Source organism: Mus caroli, unplaced genomic scaffold, assembly GCF_978045245.1.
Source record: "Mus caroli unplaced genomic scaffold, Mus_caroli_1 scaffold_3, whole genome shotgun sequence".
In the NCBI taxonomy this organism is placed as follows: domain Eukaryota; kingdom Metazoa; phylum Chordata; class Mammalia; order Rodentia; family Muridae; genus Mus; species Mus caroli.
In genome coordinates, this window is record NW_028227258.1 from 38,679,582 (window position 1) to 38,703,379 (window position 23,798).

General features: G+C 46.2%; 1 protein-coding gene across 2 annotated transcripts in view; it reads left to right on the top strand.

Moving 5' to 3' along the window:
• The window catches only part of Slc44a3 (solute carrier family 44 member 3), a 73,718-nt gene that overhangs the window by 32,430 nt on the left and 17,490 nt on the right, over positions 1 to 23,798 (top strand). The window contains exons 10-12 of one of the 2 annotated variants that reach the window (XM_021158173.3): positions 2,829 to 2,994; positions 10,593 to 10,749; positions 14,598 to 14,684. In XM_021158173.3, the coding sequence (XP_021013832.1) occupies positions 2,829 to 2,994; positions 10,593 to 10,749; positions 14,598 to 14,684 (410 nt within the window). The remainder of the gene's footprint in view (positions 1 to 2,828; positions 2,995 to 10,592; positions 10,750 to 14,597; positions 14,685 to 23,798) is intronic. The other variant, XM_021158174.3, reaches the window with a different exon arrangement.

Here is a 23,798-nt window from a genome sequence, read left to right on the forward strand (position 1 = left end):
GACTGTCAACACTGGATCATTTTACCTATGATTCATTTGCAGCTAACCCTGCATCTCACTCGCTGTTCTTAGCCCCTTATCCACTGATTACACTTGCTAGTATATAGCCTTAGAGTGGCGATGTGATGGAGTCACAGAGAGCAAGAAGTCGCTATTACTATCCTCAATCGAAGAGTGGAAGAAAAAAAAACAAAACAAACCTAGATTTCTAGAAGGTTCCATGGTTTGTTTGTGGTTGGTCAGCCGTCCTTGAGGATCTCGCCTGCACCAACACAGCCCGTCCAGGAGAGGGCAGTCCTGCATGCATAAGCACGCCTGCCCCGCCCTCAGGCTCTGGAACACTGTGAGGTCCTTCTGTTCCCAGGCTTTCCCATCCAAGCTGCAGTCCCTGATCCTTTGAGAGATCTGCTTCAAGCAGTGTTTCCTCCCAGGTAGCATTTGGCATCATATGAAAGTATTTTGAATTATCAGAAATGGGGAGTAGAGGCAAAGCAAACTCCTAAACACCCACAAAGGCATTAAACCATCACTACATCCTACGCAGAGATGTCTGCTCCAAAATGCCAACGAGTGCCTTGAGAAGCTAAACAACCCTGTCCCGGTGAACATCTATAAACGGCTCAGTAAAACTGATAGAGAGGCACAAATAATAGACAGCATCAGGAGACGAAAAGATGGCTCCTGGAGTGCAAGCACTTGCTGTGCAAACTTAACCATCTGTGCTTGGATTCCCAGAACCCACATAAAAGCTGGACGTGGTAGTGCACGCTTCTGCAATCCCAGCATGCCATAGGAAAAGGGAGGAGGAGAGGGCAAAGCTCCGGAAGCTTATATTCCAACTACCCTGACTAACGCAGCCATAAAGAGACTATGGCAAACAAGGTGGTAAGTCAAGGACCAGTACATGAAGGTTGATTTCAGACTGCCACATGCAAGGGATGGCACATGTGCCCACACCCACGCACATAAGCACACCCAATTGCCGGCACGCAGGGGATATGTAGGGGAGATTTGATACTTCAACCCACAGAAATTAGTCAAAAATAGCCTCTGGGTTTGGCTTCTTTGGAAGATGTCAAGTCTTTGAGGCTCAAGTGCATCTTGATTTATCACTTCAAGGGCTCCACTTGCTGATCGTTATCACCAGTGTGACAAGCTAGGAAATATGTAACAATGGCCATGCAGGGCAGCCAAGAGGAAAGATTGTCCCCTCTTAGCATCCATACTAGCCTTCTGTCTGTCTGAGAAAAAATGACGCCCCACCCCACTCTCTGTAAATATTCTGTACCTCCAAAGCATAATTTGCTGTTGGCACTCGTCATCTTACAGAAAAGGAACTGCAAGCTTCTTCTCAGGCCCTGTGCTCTTCAGATGGTTCAGAGTATGGGTCTCAAAGCCTGCCGGCTGGCCTGATTATCTAAGGGGCATTGTCACCGTGAGGGTCATTTCCTTATTGCTGGGAACACTTTTCTAAAACATAGCAGCTTTAGAAAAACATAGGCAGATTTCTGAGCTCACCTGAAATGCATCTCCTTCCAAGCCAAATGAGCTGGACAGTCAGGAGACCACTGTTGGCTTGTCTCTGTAAAGCAAGCTACCCCACTACTTCCCACAGTGGCCATCTTGCTTGACAGAACTTAGAGAGGAAGGAATGGAGACAAGCAGGTGGAATCTGTTTTGCTGAACATTTATTATCTTCAGCCTTTCCCTCGCTGTGTGAACTCTATGGCGAATGTCTAAAGGCAAATGAACGGATGAACTGAAAGTCCACGTGTAGATGCGACAAGAGATACAAAAGCACGTTTAAATCATAGGCAGGTTGTAGGTTTCACCAAAGATCAAAGCACCCATTTCTTCCTTATAATCGTTTACTTGAAAAGCTCATGGGAGAACATTTGAAATCAAGCCCAGGCACAGAGCTGGGAGCTGGTTTACCAGTGTCTGCAGGATTGGTAGATATTTGTAATATCTACCGATATCTAAGGATGCTTTATGTCAGAGGAGAAAGGAAAGCACACCAATAGTGAGCATTATTAAAACACCTTCGCTGACCTTAATGCAGTACTGTGCTCCTGGAATGCAGGCTAATGATCACATAAGAACGACAGTGATAATGATAATTGTTATCACCCAGGGAAGGCTACTTCTGTGGGCCAGGCTTTATCTCAGAAACTATTCACTTCATGCTCAAACTACCAAGAAGGAGTTAGTACGCAGGCAAGACTAAGATCCTAAGAAGCCATATAATGCGTCCCAGGCTTCTACAAGAAGGTTAACATTGAGATCTGAACCAAGGAAAGTAGGCATTTCACATGTGCCAAGAGGGTTTGCTCTTGAAACAAACTGTAAGTGGAATCTGTTTGAGTAAAGGAAGACTCTAGAGTCTCTTTTATTGAGTCTACGGATTTGTTTTGTTTTGTTTTGGTGCAGAGTTCTATAATACAGTTTTAATATTTTGTGTGTTTTTGTAAATGTAACATATTTGGCCTCCATCACACAAGACATGTAACAGAAAATGCACAGGGCAAGGTATTTTTCTATTACTCATGAAACATCACTAATGTTGGACTCTTCGGCACCCATTTTCACGCCTTCAAAGGAGAATGAGTTTTAGGGTGTATGTCAACTGTCTTACATAGTCACCTATAGTCACTGTCAATAGCATTGGCACTATTTAAATTCTTAGTGTTTGGTGTATGAACTTAAACTCTGACAGCTGCATTTTTGCATACTGCCAAAGACCAAGCGTGAAGAAACAGGGTTCACTGAACCGTCTTCCAGGATACGGGAACTATCGGTGTAAAGCATGTTTGTATTATAAACTTTAGGTACTGCTCAGGTGATGGAAGGTGGTCAAGTGGAATATAAGCCTCTTTTCGGCATTCGGTATATGTGGTGGTACCATTTAATTGGCCTCATCTGGACTAGCGAATTCATCCTTGCATGCCAGCGGATGACTGTAGCAGGAGCAATGGTTGCTTGTTATTTCAACAGGTGAGTCCAGCCTTTTATCCCTGAGGTTTGTCTGGGTGCTTTGGCTTGTATATGCATCTCTGAAGATATCTGGGGGTTTTTACTCAATGCCTTAAAAGAGAGTAACAAGAATTAAGAAAGGAGGGAGGAAAAAAAAGCCGGCGTGGTGGTGCATGCCTTTAATCCCAGCACTCGGGAGGCAGAGGCAGGCAGATTTCTGAGTTCAAGGCCAGCCTGGTCTACAAAGTGAGTTCCAGGACAGCCAGGGCTACACAGAGAAACCCTGTCTCGAAAAACCAAAAAAAAAAAAAAAAGACTAAGCTAAAATTTGGCCTATACGCTCACTTATTGGTCAGAGGAAATAATCTACCTTAAACCCCCAAATTTTCTAAGCTCTTTTGCTTAAACTATAATGTAGTTTCATGTAATGTAGAAAGAAATTAGACAGCAGGGTAATCATATTCTCTAGAATTTAAAAATACCTAAAGGAAAAGCTTGTATTCTCCTGTAAATATCCATTCTTATTGACCTCAGACTTTAAATACTATGGATCTATTTTTTTAATTTATTTTTTTATTTTTTTATTTTTTTGGCTTTTTTTGAGACAGGGTTCTCTGTGTAGCCCTGGCTGTCCTGGAACTCACTCTGTAGATCAGGCTGGCCTTGAACTCAGAAATCCACCTGCCTTTGCCTCCCAAGTGCTGGGATTAAAGGCATGAGACATCACTGCCCGGCCTATGGATCTATTTTAAATACACTCCAGTAACTATATCAATGGTTTTATCTTTGTAAAAATCAGAAGGACATTTACTTGGAAAAATAATGTTACACCCTAAAGGAACTATGAACTATAATTCACGTCCTTAGAGTTAAGTGCCAGGGAATTAATTACTTACTTCAGTGTCTATGGCACGTTGCCTCATGAAAATAATTGAGGACTATTGTTCCTCTACTACCGCCCCACCCCACTCCCCTGTACCTGGGCCGTGTGCATCTCTTGAGTATAACTCTCCTCGGATTAGAGCCAGAAGAGCAGGCCCAAGACAATGACAGGGTTGCACTGGAAGAAGCAGTTTGCTCCTGGCAATGCTGTCCCTCCTCTGGTCTCTCAGACCAAATGAGTAGATAAACATGAGCTTTCTGGAGTCCAAAAGCCAAGCAGCCATGGGCAGTTGCCTCCGGATGATAAAGAGCACCGTGTGGGCTTTCAATACGGTGGTACCCTTTGGGAACCACATCATTAGGAACTCTGGAGGATTCACAAAGGGACTGCTGCCCTTGGTTAGCACTGAGAGCCTCCCAGGAGCAGGAGATGGGAGTTGCTCGGTCTCTTGTAGAGAAGAAAGATCTTCTCCCTCAGGTAACACATCTGTCCGAGAGAGAGAGAGAGAGAGAGAGAGAGAGAGAGAGAGAGAGAGAGAGAGTCAGAGTCGGTGTTATCTTAGCATAACCACACCAAAGCATTTCCAGCAAGGGCTTGGGTGTGGAGGCCCAGTGGTTCCGGGGCATTGATCCCATCCCTACCTTCTCTCCACACTCTGTCATTAAAGAATTGCACAAGTCATGAGAAACGGACAAGCAATGGCAGACAATGAGAACTATCAGACTTTGCATGCTAATTTAAAAAATAAAATAAAATTCAGCTGAATGATGAAAACTGAAGACATGACTAAACACAGTAAGAAAAGCTAGAAGGTCTGCTTGTGAGTGTTGGTTGTGTACAGTCGTGCAAGAGCGGCAAGATTCAAGCATAAAATGTGCTTTAAGATCGGCCAGATGGCTCAGCGGGTTAAAGTGACTGCCACAAAAAGCCAAGTGACCTGAGTTTGATCCCCAGAACCCATGCTAGAAAGAGAGACCTGACTTCCAGATGTTGTCCTCTGACCTCCACCAGGGCACCCCAGGCCTCATGTTTCCACACACCCAGCATATACACAGGCACCCAACAATAATAGATACAAATTTAGAAAGACAGATTGAAAAATACAGATAAATACAAAGCAAACTGTGCTTCCAGAGATGTTAAATCTTCAACCCCTAGATCCTTCTTCTTCCATAGAAAGAGAAGAGGCCTTTGCTCTCCAGGGCTATAACCTAGAAGAGGGTCAGAACACGGAGTATCTGGCAAAGCTGAGGTGTGGGCAATACTATGCACTGAAGAAGGGAGAGCCACGCCTCCCATAGCCCACAGCTCAGTTCCAGGGTGATGGCAGCCAAGTTGGTCTCTAAAGGGGGGACAGGTCCAAGAAGCTTTCTAACCCAAGTCAGGTGCCACATGATGAAGCTCCCAGAGAAACAGACCTCCAGATTCCTACGTCAGCAGTGGCACTCCAGTAGACAACAAGCAAGCTCTCTCCCACAGAGCATCTGACTTAGTTAGGGTTTTACTGCTGTGAACAGACACCATGACCAAGACAACTCTTATAAAGGACAACATTTAATTAGGGCTAGCTTACAGGTTCAGAGATTCAGTTCATTATCACCAAGGTGGGAGCATGGCAGTATACAGGCAGATGTGGGACTGGAGGAACTGAGAGTTCTACATCTTCATCCAAAGGTAGACAGGAGAAGACTGACTTCCAGGCAGCTAGGACAAGGGTATTAAAGCCCATGCCCACAGTGACACACTTCCTCCACCAAGACCACACCTCCTAATAGTGTCACTCCCTGGGCCAAGCATATTCAAACCACCACAGCATCCAAGGGTGTTTTGAACTGTTTGCTTGTGGTTACTATGCATACAAAGAAAGTGAAAGAGATTAGAAACCAAACAAAAGGAATTTAGGGGAAGCAGACACAATGCAAGCTGCAAAGGAAGCTAGCGATGGTGCAGGAGACACACCAATTACATCATCAAAGAAATGCTGGACTCATAGACTAAAGCCCCTCCCACAAAAAATGAGCATTGTGAGAATGAGAAAGATCCTTTGATAATGAACAATCTCAGAAGTAAGAATCTGCTGTTGGATGCTTCAACTACGAAGCTGAAGAGCTCTTCCTGAAAGTTGAACAAAAAAAGTTGTTGTTTCATTGGTTTCTTGGGTGGTTGGGTGGGTGGACCAGTGAGTGGATTTTGGTGTTTGTTCATTTGTTTGTTTGTTTTTGAGGCAGACTCTCATCTAGCCCAACCACCAAACATGCTGTGTTGCTGAGGGTCACCTTGAACCTCTCTGATCCTCTTGCCTCCTCCACTGAAGGTCTGAGATTTCAGGCATACACTACCACATAGAGCTTTTTAATGATGATGATGATGATGAAAGACTATCAAAGAAACCTTGGGAGGTGAGGACAAAAGTTAAAAGCTTCCAGAAGTTTCTCAAAGGAAAAGAGAAAAGATCAGCCAGAGGCTCAAGCTTCAGAATCAAATCTGGCATCCTGACAGTCAGCAGCTGCTCTGAACCCAGACAACAGCAGTGAAAGACTGTCCAAACATGCATACTCCCAGGTCCCTGACCTCTAGTTCTGTACCGGTTCCCACCCACCATCGATCAAGGGTCAATACAGTCACGCTCACACAAAATCCCCAGAGATTTCCCTAGCACATCCTTTCTTGGAAGGATGTATCCACTGATAGTCCTGAGTGAGCTAGGCAGGGGAAGGAGCTTAAGAACGTGAGCAGTGGGTAGAGAAGAGGCGGGAGTTCTGGGGGAAGGTGGCAGCGTTGCGATCACTGTAACAAAAAGTCAAGGCTAAAGCAGAGGAAGGGAGAGACAGAGATAGAGAGAGACAGAGACAGACACACACAGAGTGTGTGTATGCGTGAGAGAGAGAGAGACAGACACAGGGTGACAGAGAGAGAAAGAGAGAGAGAGAGAGAGAGACAGATGTGCTTATGCTTAAATACATTGAAATTTACACTCAGCTCGGTGTAGAATGAAGCCCAAGGGAAAGAAATCAAATATAAAAAAATGTGTTACAGGTGTGAACTCCAGGAAAACCTCCAAGTTGTACAAAAAAAGCAACACAATTGAACACTGCTACTTGCATCAGTTGGGAACGACCCTTCCTCACTGCCCATTCTATTTATGTACTAATGATGTAAGCATGAAACATTAACTAACAAAATTAGTGTCATTGAGTAGTAGTGAGAAGGTGAGGGTTATGTCGGGGAAGAGGGTAGGGAATGAGACCTGAATGTTCTGTATGGGACATCTATTATGAAATGTTACGGGACAGGGTGTGGGGGAGGGGAGGATGAAACTTGGGTCACCCGGCTTTGCTGTTAGCACCTTTCCCCATGAGCTGTCTCTCTAGCCCTGTGGTGTAGATTTGTAACCCCAGCATTAGGAAGGTACCAATAGGCAGATCCTTGGGCAGTGATAGACCCCGAGTCGAAAAGCAAAGTTTGGATGGCACCTAAGAAACAATATCCCACCCTGCTATTCCAGGTTGACCTCTGAACTCCACATGTTCAGAGGAACAAGGAGAGGGGAGAGGGGAGAGAGGGAGAGAGGGAGAGAGGGAGAGAGGGAGAGAGGGAGAGAGGGAGAGAGGGAGAGAGGGAGAGAGGGAGAGAGGGAGAGAGGGAGAGAGGGAGAGAGGGAGAGAGGGAGAGAGGGAGAGAGGGAGAGAGGGAGAGAGGGAGAGAGGGAGAGAGGGGGAGAGAGGGGAGGGGAGGGGAGGGGAGGGGAGGAGAGGAGAGGAGAGGAGAGGAGAGGAGAGGAGAGGAGAGGAGAGGAGAGGAGAGGAGAGGAGAGGAGAGGAGAGGAGAGGAGAGGAGAGGAGAGGAGAGGAGAGGAGAGGAGAGGAGAGGGGGAGAGGAGAGAGGGGGGAGGGGAGGGGAAGGGAGGGGAGGGGAGGAGAGGAGAGGAGAGGGGAGGGGAGGGGAGGGGAGGGGAGGGGAGGGGAGGGGAGGGGAGGAGAGGAGAGGAGAGGAGAGGAGAGGAGAGGAGAGGAGAGGAGAGGAGAGATGAGGGAGGAGGGAAGAGGGAGGAGGGAGGAGGAAGAGGGAGATGCACAGATGTACACGCCTATAATTATGACACTTTGTATTTCTTGTAGCATTGGAGAGATGACCTTAAGAGCCACCTCCCAGCCTCCTCATTCTGTCTTGCAGGTTTTGCTAGAGAAATACATAGAACAGACATGGTCTTTGCTGTGGTGTGCTCTTTGCTGTGGCCACACTATTTTCTCCGGGCTATCATCTTTGTTGGAGGCCAGCTGCACTGGGTAGCCCAGACTTTGTTCAAGGACTAGGGCACAGAATTGGCTTTGCATCATGTTGGAGAATCTCTCAAGAGTACTAGGCTTGATCTAAAACTATTGCTCTCAGAGTTCTGAAGTGGCTGGGGTGGTTGTAAAACACTATGCATGTACCTTGACTTAAAGGTACTCTCAATCTTCTACAGACTCCTATCAAAGTAATCACTAGGTACCCAGCGTACCCCGCGCCTCAAGGTCAGTTCTCAAACTATGCCCAGGTTCAGAGATTAGTATTTTTTTTTCAGCTTTAGGGGAAAATAATCAAATCGTCTTCCTAAAGGCAGGCTTTTCTGGCTGTGAGGGAGACAGAGCTTTTAGCTCTAGTAAGTTATGCAGTGAAGAGAAATAGCAGGTAGTATCCCTGGTGACTATAGAAAAGGGTGGTGACTTCAAAGACACTCAACTTAGTCTCTCCTTTGCAGGACTGTCTCTAGATTGAAAACAGGTATTGAGTGACTCTTGGCTTGGGTTCAAAGGATCTTTTTTTTAAAGTTCCCTCTCTCATCATGTGATAACCCAGCTTCCAAACCTCTGTGTCCTCCTGCAGACAAGCCCTGCAGAGCCTAGCCTTGTGACTTGGGAGGGAAGTCAGGGACCCCCATTCCCCTGTCCCAAATGATTTATCCCACTGCCGTGAAACCCGCTCAGAAATCTGATACCTGAACCCAGACTTCAGTACCTGGAGGAGCAGACCCGTTTACAGCAGCAGCCTGTGAATCATTTCTTTCCTAGGCAGATGGGAAGCAGGTGACCTCTTCAGCATCTTGCTCTCTTAAGCATCTAAAGCTTATAAATCTCAATGGAAAAGTAAACCATAGGAAAAAGAAAGAGGAGATGGGGAAATGTGTCAGAATTGCCTGGCCTACTCTTCCAGTATCAAATCAAAATGACAAAATAGATTTCCACACTGACCCCCACTGCTACCGCCACCCCCGCCCCCAGGATCTACTGTAGTCTAGGCTGCCTTCAAATTCACTGTATAGAAGAAAATGATATTAAACCTTTTTAAAAAATATTTATTTATTATTATATCTAAGTACACTGTAGCTGTCTTAAGACAGCACCAGAAGAGGGTGTCAGATCTTATTAAGGATGGTTGTGAGCCACCATGTGGTTGCTGGGATTTGAACTCAGGATCTTTGGAAGAGCAGTCAGTGCTCTTACCCGCTGAGCCATCTCTCCAGCCCCCAATATTAAACTTTTGATCCTCCTGCCTCTGCCTCTACCTCCTCCTGAGTGCTGGAATTGTAGATAACACCACCACTTGGGGGGGTCACACGTAGCTGGGGATTGAATCCCAGGCTCTGTGCATGTTAGGCAGGTACTCTACCAAGTGAGCCACCTTGAAACACACAGCAGTTGAGTAGGCAGCCGGGTTCTACCCCAGTCTTGCTGCCATGTCCCCTTTCTCTTCCTGGAGGACTTAAGAGCAAACTGCAGCGGCTACCAACTCTGGAAACCTTGCTGCCTGTGGGCCTCCTCCTCCCTCAGGCTCCCAGGCCACTGTCAAAGCCCTCATTCCTAGCAACTTAGCAGCCCCAGCCAGTGGTAGAGGAATCTTTTCTAAAGAAAGCAAGCTTCACTTGGAGCCCCTGAAGTTGCTTCTGGGAAACCCGGCCTCCTTTTCTAGAATGATGTCCCTGGGAACTCAGGGTTACGAGCAGAAGGTCAGCAGAAGGGTGATGTCAGCTCTCCTTTCTTTTCGCTTTCAGGTTTGAGGGGAGGGAGGGCTGTTCCCATTCTGGTCTTTCTTCCCCTTTCTTGCTCTGAGAAGCTGGCTTGCACTCATTCTTTGGAGCTCTGTCATTACAGGACCAGTAAATGATTCACACTTAAATGACCTTTAAGGGACGGAGAAGAAATCAGCTGGTTTAAGGGAACTCAAAGCTGTGCAGAAGCTAAATGGCCCAACTTTGTTGTCTCTTCCCTTCAAAAACCATAGCTCTTGGTTACCTCTGCTGGCCTGGGTTCTGATCATGTGACTTGAAGAATGGCTATCATCGCCAAGTTAATACTGGCAGTAATTACACATATCCCTCGCTTGTTTAAACAGTGAACACAAGACAGACTTAATCTATTGCAAAGAAAAATAATGTCAACAGACAACCAGAAGGGCAGATGGAAGGGTCAAGAACTATTAAAGAAACACACACACCCAGACACAAACACACACATATATAAATTAGCTCACTGATATTTTTTTCTGTTTTGTATTTTTGTTTTACACATTTTGGGGGGCCTCCCAAAAAAGTGAGTTAGTCCAAGATGTAAGGTAACCTTGGCTACCAAAGAGGATAAAGTACTTCCTGGGCCACCACTTTACAGGTTGCTAATGCCAATGAGGATCTGAACCAGAGAGGACCTTCTGGGTACATTTTACACAGTGAGTTTTGAATGTTCTTTTCCTCTGTTCCCAGGAATCAAAATGACCCTCCTGCCCGTCCAATCCTTTCGTCTCTCTTCGTACTTTTCTGCTACCATCAAGGAACTGCGGTGAAAGGGTCATTTTTACTCACTGTGACAAGGATCCCAAGAGTCATTTTCATGTGTATTTATAGCACTCTGAAAGAGCCGGTAAGACAACCCCCTCAAGCCAACGAGCTAAGGATTGGAAATTTAAGGTCCCCACGCAGGAACTCAGACCCTACTTCCCAAGCTCTGTTTTTGTCCTGGCTGATGAAGGAGGAGTTGTGTGTTAGCTGCAGTTCTAATTAAAATGCAGAGCAAATGCTTGAATCCTTATAGAGCAATTTCAGCTAATGTTTGTGTCTCCTTCTTGTTTGCAAGTAAGATACATTACGAAGTAGGAATAACAGTTGCTCTGTTTTGATGCCAACATACTCTCTGCCTGCTGTGTTTCCAGAGGATGCCATGGGAAGTGATTGGTGTGAGCCAGGAGAGAAGTGTGTGTGTGTGTGTGTGTGTGTGTTCGAGTATGTTCTCACCTTCACAGACACTTGTGCGCGTGTGTCCACACTCACACACACTTGAGAGTGAGGAATGAGCACGCTGACCTACATTTCAGCTCAAAGGACAGAAAACTGTAGGGCTTTTGTGCTCGGTGTTTTCTCCTCCTCGGGTTGTATTTCCATGCGCATTTAGTTATGAAAGCCAGTGGAAACCAGAACACCAGGAAAACAGCTGTTCTCATGGCGTCTCTAAGCTGCCACACAAGGGAGGCTTGGATTTTCCCCAACTTTCCTGGACTCACACAATGCTAATCCTTCTCCGCCTCTGTTCCCACCTTGGGGGTTTCTGACCTGCTCTGAAATTCACCAACCTACCTGATTCCAGCCCTCTGGGTATAGTTACAGGACTTTAATAAATGGGGAAGTTTTATGCTGTCTCACCTTGTTTACAATTAATTGTGCTTGTTTTTAAGAACAGAAATCTAGATTGTCGATATTTTAAAGTCCACAATCAAGATTTCAGCCTAGCATATCAATTAGGAACAATGAGTTGAACTGTATGCTGGCTCCCTTATCTTACTGTGTTGAGCAACTGACTATGAAATATTTTCCTGTGGTTCCTATTCAGGCCTGGCCTAGCTGCATTTTGAAGACTTAAAGAGACAGTTTTACCTGGCCCAGTGCAAATCTAAGCAAGCTACTAGAGTCTTTGCAAACCTAAAAGAGGGGTTCTTCCTTCCTTCCTTCCTTCCTTCCTTCCTTCCTTCCTTCCTTCCTTCCTTCCCTCCTTCCTTCCCTCTGTCTGTCTGTCCTTCCTAAGGTTTATTTATTTTATTTATGTGTATATATCTGAGCCTGCTTGAGTATATGTGCCAGAAGAACATCAGATCCTCTGGAACTGAAGTTGCAGATGGTTCTGAGCCACCATGTGCATTCTGGGAGTCAAACCTGGGTCCTCTGCAAGAGCAGTGTTCTTAACCACTGAACCATCTCTCCAGTCCCAGGGAAGGGCTTCTTGCAGTACAGAATCACATTTTATTTTTATCTGAAATATACTCATGTCAGGTAAGTATTTTGTACAGATGTAGCACACATCTAAATATATATTTTATTAATATATATTTATGATGTGTATATGTAATAATATATTGACCACTAATACATATATTTAATAAAGCCTATATTCATTTCTTTAACATATGAATTAGTCATTGGTAATCATAAATCAATAAACAACTGAGAGATTGCTGTCCCCTACTGGGCAAGGTATCTCAAGCCCTTTGGGAAAACAGCCTCCATAAACCCAAAAGGAAATCTGTGGGAGACAGAAATCTTGCTGACCCAGATTTAAAGGGCTGTTCATCACTTCCCAGATTCCCCATTGTGCAAGGCAGCCAAATACCCACGCAGTGATGTCACTGAGATAAAATATGACCTCTCATAGGTGTTTTAGCGTCCTTCTAGCTCTGCCCTGTGTCTACAGCATCAGCATCTCTCACAGCCTCTCCTGTGATCTCTCCTATGTTAAATAGTCTCATACACAGTTGCTGCCAAGGTAAAATCTATCCACCTCAAGTTTCATCCAGTTGAATTAACACTGGGATAAAAAATGTCTATAAGATTGAGTAGGATAGGTCGGGCAGTGGTGGCGCACACCTTTATTCCCAGTACTTGGGAGGCAGAGGGAGGTGGATTTCTGAGTTCGAGGCCAGCCTGGTCTACAGAGTGAGTTCCAAACAGTCAGAGATACACAGAGAAACCCTGTCTCGAACCCCCCCCCCCCAAAAAAAAAGACGGAGTAGGCTAGTTGAGAATTGTTAGCTGTTTTGGGTGTTTTGTTTTGTTTTGTTTTAACTCTGGATGGCAGATGAGACATGGCAACCAACCCTTGCTTAGCTAGTTCATTCAGTTTTTATTTTTACATCTTCAAAAATTCTTATCTAGAGACAGAGGCAGGTGGATTTCTGAGTTCAAGGCCAACCTGGTCTACAGATTGAGTTCTAGGACAGCCAGGGCTACACAGAGAAACCCTGTTTCAACAACAACAACAACAACAAATTCTATCTATCTACCTACCTACCTACCTCTGGGGAAAGGAGCTGTGGGTCCTGGGAATTCAGCTCAGGCATGGTGTTGAGCGTTTTTGCCTCCTAAGCCAGCTCTCCAGCCTGGGATTTTTTCTTTCTTTCTTTCTTTTTGTTTTTTAACAATAGGTAGTAAGTAGAACTTAGTGAGTCATCCCTTCCCCAGCTAATTCATTCTCAAGCTACACACTCAAATTAGATTTCAGAAGATTGATTGAGTCTGAAATTTAGTCTGAAAACTTCACTATAGGACTTAATTTTCCCCAACATTAAACATGATTATTTGTGTGGACACATGACTAGTGTCTATAATATATGATTCAGATTTCTTGTTAGTGACAAATAATTTGCAAACTTGAATTAAAAAAATCAAAGTGTTCAAGGCATGGGGGCACATACTTATGGTCTCACCTCCAGAGGCTAGCAGGAGACTTGAGAGCTCAGGACTGGTCTCGCCATGCAACAGCACTTTTGTCTCCAAAATAAAATAAAATAATGTAGCCAGGCATTGTGGTCCACACCTAAAATACCTACATTTGGGAGGCAGAAGCAGGAGACACAGGAGGAGTTCAAGGCTAGCCTTAGCTACATAGTAAGTTTAAGGCCAGCTTAGGCTATCAAAAACTCTGTCCTCAAAACACACACACACACACACACACACACACACACACACACACACACACTGTGAATACCATTTGACATTTGACACACTTAGAGACAGATGAAGAGAAAAGAGAAGATAAGAATTTCTTCTGTTGTTGAATACCAGTTGTTTCCCTTTCTGTGGAAGTTAACTGAACACACCAAAAGCCATGGATAAAGGTTAGCTCACCTGCAGTGATGGCAATTAATCCAGTTGCTTGCATGAGATAGAGAGAGTGGGGCTGGCAAGATGGCTCAGTGGGTAAGAGCACTGACTGCTCTTCCAAAGGTCCTGAGTTCAATTCCCAGCAACCACATGGTGGCTCACAACCATTCATAAAAACATCTGATGTCCTCTTCTGATGCGTCTGACATCAGCTACGGTATACTTATGTATAATAATAAATAAATCTGTGGGCTGGAGCAAGCAGGGACTGAGTGAACGGGACTGACCGGAGCAAGCAGAGGTCCTAAAAATTCAATTCCCAACAACCACATGAAGGCTCACAACCATCTGTACAGCTACAGTGTACTCACATACATAAAATAAAATAAATCTTTTTTTTAAAAAAGTGAGAGAGTGAGAAGTGCTCTAGGAATCCCCTACTCTACCCTATCTTATCCGGCGCCCTGCCGTGCATACTGCACCCACCCTGCACCCAGTTACCCGTATCCACACACACATTTACCCATACATAGACCCACAAATGGAAGCAGCCCTCTTCTGTCTTACCTCTGCTTACCCTCTCTGTCTTCTCTCTATGTGCCTGGACCTGACTGATCTCAGCAGCGCAGTGCTTGGTCAAGAGGTGAATTCAGATGCAGCCACTGTGGGCTTTGGTGTCTCGTTAAATATCTGTTCCTTCTCAACCAGGTATGTGCCTTCCCTTTGCCTTGGGGGGGTGGGGGGGTGGGACTGGGAGAGGGGGAGGGGGAGTGGAGGTCCAAGGGTGGCTTCTATTGCTTAGATCAGCTCATTTTCCAGGGTGGGTTGTGTAATTATTTCAGCCTTTCAGTCATGCAACGTGTCAAGTCCACTTAGTGCTGCTATCGTTTAGTCACAAACAAAATGGGAAGAAATGCACAGGGCTGTGCTTCAATAAAACTTTATTGATAGGCTCTGAAATCTGAACATCGTGTGATTTCTCATACCGAGAATCATTTATTTTCCTTTTGCCTTTTCCGCTCATTTTAATGCTGTAGATGCCATTCTTAACTCCAGTCTGAGGAGGGCAGGGCAAGAGTCTGTCAGACTGATCACACCCCCTCCCTAACTAAGGCTGTGGTTCACACGGCCCCTTACCTTCAAAGTGTAGGCTATTACAACAGTTTGTCAAATTCTGATCAAATTACTTTCTTTTTTTTCTTAATACAATAAAAAGGGGGCACAAGCCTTTTGACATTTGAGCCTAATGAATATCTGTCACGTGAGAGCAAACGTTGGTGTCTCGGGAGCCCCGATTCTTCTGAACGGGGAGAACAGCTTCCCAGTTTTTCTGCCGTTCACCCGCCCTTTGCTTTCAAGCTACAAATATTATCTTTAAAGATCTTTCAAATTGATGGAGGCTTAAATAGATGTTTTATTTTTCTGTAGTTCATTTAGGAACGTTTAATAACCCTTAGTCACATTTACACAAAGCAGTGCCTTTTGTAAGGCAGGGGGCTGTTTTATAATTTAAGTGTGCACAGAAATCTCACTTAGAAAAGTCATCCTTATTATGGCCCATCTTCCTAAACAGATGCTCCACCAGAAGTGAAGGGGCTAATTAGGCCATCTATGTTTGATGCTTTATACGTGGTATTTAGAATACCTTTTATTATACAGGGAAAGTGTAGCATTCTTTTTTTTTTTTTTGAGTCCTGTTCTATTTTTAAGTCTGAATCTGGGTGTACATTTTAGAATGCATTTGGATCTAAATACCAGAAGCCACTATATATAAAACACAATAAGATAATGTGGTGTTTTTCAGAGAGGTGGGGCAGATAGCAAGTGAAGCCTTTCCTAGTGGATACACTCAAGGACTGAAATGCCAGGCCTCTCTCCTCAAAGCTGTGTGCATGAGTCTGGACACCAGCTGATGGCATAGAGGTTTTGAGATGCGGTACATTAAAATAAGATAAGATATCCTTGGGCCAGATCCGCAGTAGGAATGAATACGCAGGGTAATAAGAGTAAGCTGGCCGAGCTCCAGCTCTGCATTCGTGAGACAAACGGGAGTGGCTCTCTTGATATTCTGACCTTGGGGTCTGTGCTGTAAGCCATGGCCCCCACTGACTATCACGGCCTCATTGCGTCAGAACTGCTGGGGGCAGGAGGCTTGGGAAAGAAGAACTGGAGGGGGAGGAATGGAACAGAAAGAAAAGACGGATGCCAGTGTTGACAGGAGAGAAGGGTTTGGAAGGACCTGGTCTAAATGACTTTCTGAAAGTGAAGTAAATGCTTAAGAAGGAAGACGACAGATAGTGAAGATTAGCCCTCATGGGGCAGAGGAGACAGAGAGCTGCAGAGGGAAAAACCAGAACAGCGACATGCAGAATGAGTAATACAGACACTGCCATAATTAACGGGAAAGGGCAGTCTTTCTTATAAGAAAGAAAAAGGAAGCTCTCTCACTGTATACATAGATAGATAGATAGATAGATAGATAGATAGATAGATAGATAGATAGATAGATATAGATATAGACATAGACATAGATATAGATATAGATATATAGACTCCCACCATAAATAACAAAATAATCCAAACTGGAGCACAGACCCAAATCCTGTCAGTAACCATAGGTTTGGGCAGAGGAGTTCTTCAATATGACACAGAGATCTTAATCTACCAAGAAGAAGAATGGGCACAGATGAGGCTGCTGAGCTGGTAGAGGGCTAACCTAGCATGCACGTCCCGTTCCCAGCACCGCGTACACCAGGCGAGGTATATGCCCATAATCCCAGCACTGTGGAGATGGAGGTGGGAGGATCGGGGAATTCAGGGCCTGATTCAGCTACTTAGAAAGTTCAAGGCTAGTCTGAGTTACACAAGAGCGAGAAGAGGGGGCAAGGGGAGTGGGGAGTCGGGGAGATAATGATGATAAAGTGGTCGTCAGCACGGCTTTAAGTCTCATCTGGCCATAACAAAGGAAAATGAGTTCAAAGTGAGGAAATGAATTTAGATTAGACTGCGAAATAGTCTAATCCCATTGGGCTAGGTTATTGCGGGGGTGGGAGAAGCGTGGGCATCTCTATGCCTGGAAATCAGATACAGAAACAGCCAAAACCTGTTTTCTTCACTCGGCTTGATGGGAAGGAGGCTAGGGAGGTTGGAAGAGGATCAGATGCATCTGTCCCACTCAGCACCCAGATTCTCGCCCTGCAGCTCCGAGGTCCATTGCTCCACTCCACTGAGGTCCATCACTGCTCCCTAAAGGCCTCATCCATCTTCATTAAGACCCGGGATGGACGGGGCAGGGAGCAGTTTCTGCCTTTTGTAGACAGCTAGCCTAAGACTGCACGGTACTTCGTTCGTGGAGCGGGGGAATAAATCGCCAGACCTTATCATGTGTCACTTACTTCTCTCTGCATCCTAAATACCAAATGTGTGTAAGGCAACTGTGTCGCCTCGCACATTCCTTGTGCAAGTCGTTTATTCATTTATGCTGTGTGCAACCATTTGAGCCTGGGTACCATAGACGAAGGGGACCATGGGATCTGAGCTGTGTGTGTAGCAGAAAGAAACACATACAGGAGACATGTGTATAACAGTGAGACATTTTTTTAAAATGCAGACGCTCAGAAAAGGACGACTTGGTAATTCAAGCCTCTGTGGCTATCAGCAGCTAATAAAACAGCGGTAATATTGGCTGTAGGCTATTGACACCGACTGCCAATTGATCCTCAATGGTGTAGTAGTATCTCCAACTTATGGGCCAGGAGACTGAGGCTTGAATAAGACCCCATAGTCAATGTCAGAAGTAGGAGTCATTTGGCCTCCACAACCAAGATTTACCAGTGTGAGGCTTTTGTAGCCATGGTCTCAGAACCACTGTTGGAGCTATTCCTGGCCGCTTTCCAATCCAGACAGGCTAGTTTATTAGGTCGTGGGGGTGAGGTTGCTAATGGCAGACTTGGAGAGGCAAAAGGTATATAGGGCCACCAGAAGCTGCAACTATGTATCCAGCAGTTTCAGGCTAGGGAAGTCTTTGCTGAGTGGCCCACTCCCTCTCCTGTCCTCCTCAGGCAAGTCAGTGTGGTCCAGGCTTCTGGTTCCAGAGGCTAGCTCATCTCAGTCTGGATGGCAACAAAGCCCAGAGACTCCCTGCTCCTTACCAACACCCTTCAGGAACCCAGCTGAAATCTACCCCAGGGATCCAGGCTGCTAACCACTGAACCAGAAATCCTGCCTTCTGTGTTTCTTTTTTTTTTTCTTTTCTTCCTTTTTTTTTTTTTTTTTTTGGTTTTTCGAGACAGGGTTTCTCTGTATAGCCCTGGCTGTCCTGGAACTCACTTTGTAGACCAGGCTGGCCTCAAACTCAGAAATCCACCTGCTTCTGCCTCCCAAGTGCTGGGATTAAAGGCGTACACCACCATGCCTGGCTCCTTCTGCATTTCTTACCCAAGTCATCATAAAAATTCCCACTCTCCCACATGCGGAGCATCTGCCCCAGCTCTGATAGTGGCTTTGTTTAGATCAGTGCCCCCTTTAAGTACAAATATCCTTGGGGGGGGGGGCGGCCCACAACACTACCATAGATGCTTCTACATTGATTTGAAAGCATGCTAGAATTTTTTTTTCAAATTTTAGAGAAAAATTACAAAATTTCATTAGATTTTTATTCTTGTGTACAAGGAAGGGCTTTTTAACTCATCAGTAAAAAAAGATCCCATGATTATTAAAATGTGTGGGGTTTTTATGTTGTGTTTTTTTTTTAAAAGATTTATTTATTATATGTAAGTACACTGTAGCTGTCTTCAGACACTCCAGAAGAGGGCGCCAGATCTCGTTGCGGATGGTTGTGAGCCACCATGTGGTTGCTGGGATTTGAACTCTGGACCTTCGGAAGAGCAGTCGGGTGCTCTTACCCACTGAGCCATCTCACCAGCCCCATGTTTTGATTTGTTTATGAACCACAACTAGTGTGTTACTTTATTTCCTTAGACTTTGTATTCTTTAGTCTGTTGTGACCTCTAACTATCTGGGTGGTGCCTGACAACTCTCTAAGTCTGGGACCTTAGGTTGGCAGAGAATTGGGATGGTACAAATTGGGAAAGACATCACCGGTATCGTTCTGTTCCTGTGGTTTAGGTAAACCGGCAGACTTTGTTGAGTGTTTGGCTCTAACTTATTTCTTAGTTTTACTTCTTGTTGTTTTAAGCAGTTTTCCTCTTCTATTTTTCTTCCTTCCAGCAGAGGTGGGAGTGGGTGTAGGAAGTGAGCTCCTGGGTGATGCCAAAACTATTTGAAAACTACCAGTCTCCTGGGGGACTCTCCCAGCAAATGACAGCTCCTTAATTGGGTCTTGCAGCTGTCTGTCTCTGCCCCTTCCTGCTTTGTGTAACCTGAGCTGGCCACTCAACCTCAAGAGACTGTGTGGGTTGAAAGAGTTGGTTTAAGTAAGTACCGCATCCATAGAGAGCCTTCTGGCCCGTGTTGGGGTACCTATCTCAGTGCAGAGGCATGCAGATCCCACCCGACTCTGTCATGTGCCTGTGAACCCAAATTAGGAACTGACTGTTTCCCTGTGTTCTAACTCGACATGGTCTCCCACCACCACTACCACCACCACCTCCCCAAAAGCTTCGTAATCCATGGCAAGGCTGACCCTGGAATCATGAAAATCTTTGTGCTGGCCATTTGGGATCTTGGGGTGGAGATGGCTCTCCAGCATATCTGAGAACCAAACAGAGCCATCTCTCTGCGTCCACTTCGAGGGTTTCTGCCAGGAGTGCTACTGGGCCATGAAAGACGGCACATATGACTGACAATGGAACTCAGGACAGACAATGGCCATAGCGGGTAGCCTTAGAAATGGACACGTACTTTTGGGCCCCGTGATGTACCTGTCTCATTTCTCTATAGGTGATCACACTTTTGGGCCCCGTGATGTACCTGTCTCATTTCTCTATAGGTGATCACACAGGAAGACAGGTGTGTCTCTCTGAGGAGGGGACAGGTGCACTGAGGCAGACTGTCTGTCAGGCATGCAGCCTCCTTTCCTTTGCCATCTGTCTGGATGAACGCTAAGCCAGTGCAGAGATTGTTGCTTCCCGGCATTTGCATAAAAGAAAGGGGAACTCTGCCTTTTCTGAGCAACACACAGGTTTGTCAGAAAGGTTCAGACAGTACAATTCATTTGAGTGCAGAGTAGAGCCTGCTGCTCCTGGGATAGGCTCATCTCCCCTCCCTCCTCCTACACCACTCCCCCCCCCCCGCCCCACCCCCACCCCAACCGCCTGCCTGCCAATCATTTTTATCAGTGAATGTAAATGTAAAGTCTGCCTGTCTTCCAAGCTTTTGTAGTCAACTTGACTTTGTAAAATCTTAAAGCCTCTGTCCCCGGCACGCAGTGAGCGCAGCCTTTCTCTCCACCCATGAAGAGCAGCAGTACTTCTGCATGTCAGGTTTTGGCTCATCACAAGATCTCCACTGACACTTCTCCCCCTTTTCCAGAGCAGCACGTGCGTCTCAGGGAAAGGATGCAATGAACAATGGGAACATCTCTAGCTAGATTCTGTGAATGGCGGAAAAAGGCTTAAGAGAAAGTTCTCTTAGTCACCAGTGTGGCCCTAACAGTAACTGTCTGTGGTCATAGAGCATCCAGGTAGCGTTTCTGTCTAAGGTGTAGGTGGCTCAGGCCTCCAGCTTCCCTTGCTGGCTGACTCAGAGCTATCCCTGAGCAGCCAGCTGTTGTGAGCGCTCTAGGGAGGTGCCTCCTGTGTGCTCGTTCTGGAGAGGAATGCACATGTGTGACTGTATTGACAGTTCGCATGAAGGCTCGTATATAGCCAGTGATAATCCCCCGCTTGCAGCTGTCTCATGGCAGATGCTGTTACCCCTGCTTTAGATAGAAAGGAATTAAGACTCCTCATTGTCAGAGGCCCCAGATTGTCTGGAAGAAAAGGAGCTGAATCCTTGTGCTTCCCCTGTGGGTGTGCGGCTCAGGAGCTGCTGCTGGGTAAGGGGGGCCTTTGTGTGCCCGTCCCAGGCGCAGCTCGCACCGCACCTGCTGTGAACACGCTGCAACTGTCAGGGCGAGAGAGGGTGAGGCCCTAGGGTTCTGAGTGAACCTCGGTCCACCCTCAGTCCTTGGGGGAAAGGCTCAGGGGGCAGCTGCCACCTTGGACCATTAAACAACAAAAACAGGAAAACCTGGGTGACGTTGGCTCCAGGATTCAAACGTGGGCTTTTGCCAGTCCTGGGGAACTTCTTGAGACCTTTCCTGACTTGAGATTCTACATTGAGGGGGGGGGGGGAGTGAGATTTATCAAATGAAGGCTTGCATCAATATCAGGGAGAGAAGGGGAGTGATACAGGGGTACCTGGCCAAGCAGTCACCTCAGCTAGGAAGTGACTGTATTCTGCATAAATGACTCTGATTTCCTCCCAAGTGTGCTACCCCCAGAGACAAGGATGCCTGCTGTGTACTGAGTACTTACAGATGCTCCGGTGAGCACTCTTATTTCACCTGTATTGACTACAGTGGGCCTCACCCATCAGCCCTTGAGGGGTGCCCTGTTATTATTCTCTTCCGACCAGATGACAGCATTTAAACTCTAAGGCCTTAGACAAAAGGAAAGTGAGAGTTGCCTCTTGAGCTTTGGAAGATACCATGGGCCTTCCTTCTTTCTTGCCGAAGTTCAAAACTGTTGAGAGACACAAGACTGGAGCCTGAAGATACCGCCTCAAACACCAGATCACCTGGTTTATGGGAAAATGCATCCCATAAACTGCTTGTCAATGGTTCACCCGACATCAGAGGGACGGAGCCACTCTCACAGGTCTTACCCAGAGAGTGGAAGCTGGAGATGAGAGTGCAGTTTCTGTAACAGCAGGACGCTCCCCTCCAAGAGAGTCAGGAGAGGGTTGAGCAAGCCTGGCCTATGCTCCCTGGCCCCCACACACCGACTCTTGAAGCCTGCCCCTTCCCCAAGGAGAAATGACCGTATTCTCCGCAAGGAGAGTCTTGACCGTTAAACCACAAAACCAGGAGAATCTGAGTGACATTGGCTCCAGGATTCAAACATGGGCTTTTACCAGACCTGGGGAACTCCCTCCACAGGCTAGGTCCCCCAGCCCTTCAGACATCAGGAGACACCTTCCCTTCTTTATAGCAAAATCTGTAGGCCGAGGACTTGGTGCCTCATCCAAAGGTACGAGGTGAACAGAGCACTTTCATCCCTCGTCTCTCTCTCTCCTGTGTCTTCCCCTGCCTTCCTCACTTCGCTAAGAGGCAGAGAGAGGGTGGGTGAGGGTGTTCCATCATCCAGTGTGAGATGTGCAGAACTATAAGCAGATTGACCCTTCACAGGGACACCATGGAAGACACCCTGTGCCCCTAGGGCAGAAGCATCAGGAATGTTTGGGTTCTTGGAGGGCCAGGATCTCCCCATAAGGATAGGATGAGACTCTCAGCTCCCTGCTCGGAGCCCCTTCCATCCCTTCCCCTCCATCCCTCTGAAGACAGTTGCCCCGTCTACCAGCATTCTCTCTTCCTCCTCTTGGGACCTGAATCCACATTTTCATTTCCCTGGCAATGGACCAGAATAAGGATTCAGTTTGAGGACCTGGATCTGAGCCAGATACTGTGGGACTCTTCATCCACTTAGCTTCTGCTTTCTCAAATACACAACAAAAGTCTCGATGGCTTCCTCATAGACAGGAAGGATGATTAAGTACGAGAATACACCAACATTTAAGTGTGCCATCTGCCTCTCCCTACATGTTCCATAAATGTTCTTTGCTATAACAAAGAGAAGGTAGCTCCTGATGTCTAAGGGGCTAGGTCTCTGAGGACATAGCTGTGGAAGGAATGCCCTCAGAGGACGAGTGGAAATACAGGGTTGAATCCTGGAGTAGGGGTCACCCAGATTTGCCTGGTTTTGTTGTTCAACAGGGGAGAGGGAGGGTTTAGTTACTTTTGCTTACCAAGTCACCAAATACAGGAAGTCTGTGTGCCAGAGAAGTTGATGGTTAAAGTGCCTGTTTCCCAGGGTTATGACAGATGACGAAAGCACTCTTGTAATCCTCTTAGCTCTGTGGCTGGCATAGAGATAAAACAGAAGACATTAAAGTTACCATCACCAAATTCACGGCTGAGTGTGTGAGCTCCCGGTGGTGAACTCTTGGTTGTATCCTGAGGTAACTGGAAGATTGCTGAGTTCTTGAGGTTATTCATCTAATCCTTTCAGTTGAGGGACATCGGTGCCCATGGAGGGGGCAGGGGGTGTTCACCTAAACTCTTCTTCTCATCCCGAGTCCCAGGCACTACCACGGCATCCATCACTCATTGGGAGAACAGAGTTGTTCAGGGTAGCGCTTTCACTTCTCACAACCCAAAGCAGGCTGATATTCCCCCCAACTCCAGGTCCAGCATTTACACCCAAACCTGAGACCAGGACACGAGTATGACTATGCCTGCCGATTGAGAAAATGAGCCTAGCCAGCCCATCAGTTCCAAGAGAAGGGCTAGTCTGACCCTGTCTCTACTCTATCAGGTCTTCATGTCTTCCATTTTCCAGGAACGCTGGTGACATGGCCTAGCAAGGGTAACTAGGACTGCTTCTAGATACACAAGTCACCCTATCGAAGTGACTGTCATTTCTTAAGTGTGAGGTGCACTTCACAACTCTGAGCTTTGTGTAAAACACAAAGCCACTCGAAAAACCAAACACACACACACACAGAGAGAGAGAGAGAGAGAAAGCCACCAACTTATGCTCTTACCTTCCCATCAAATCATGTCTTAGATATGCTGGATGGGAACCCTTGCGTTTTAAACAT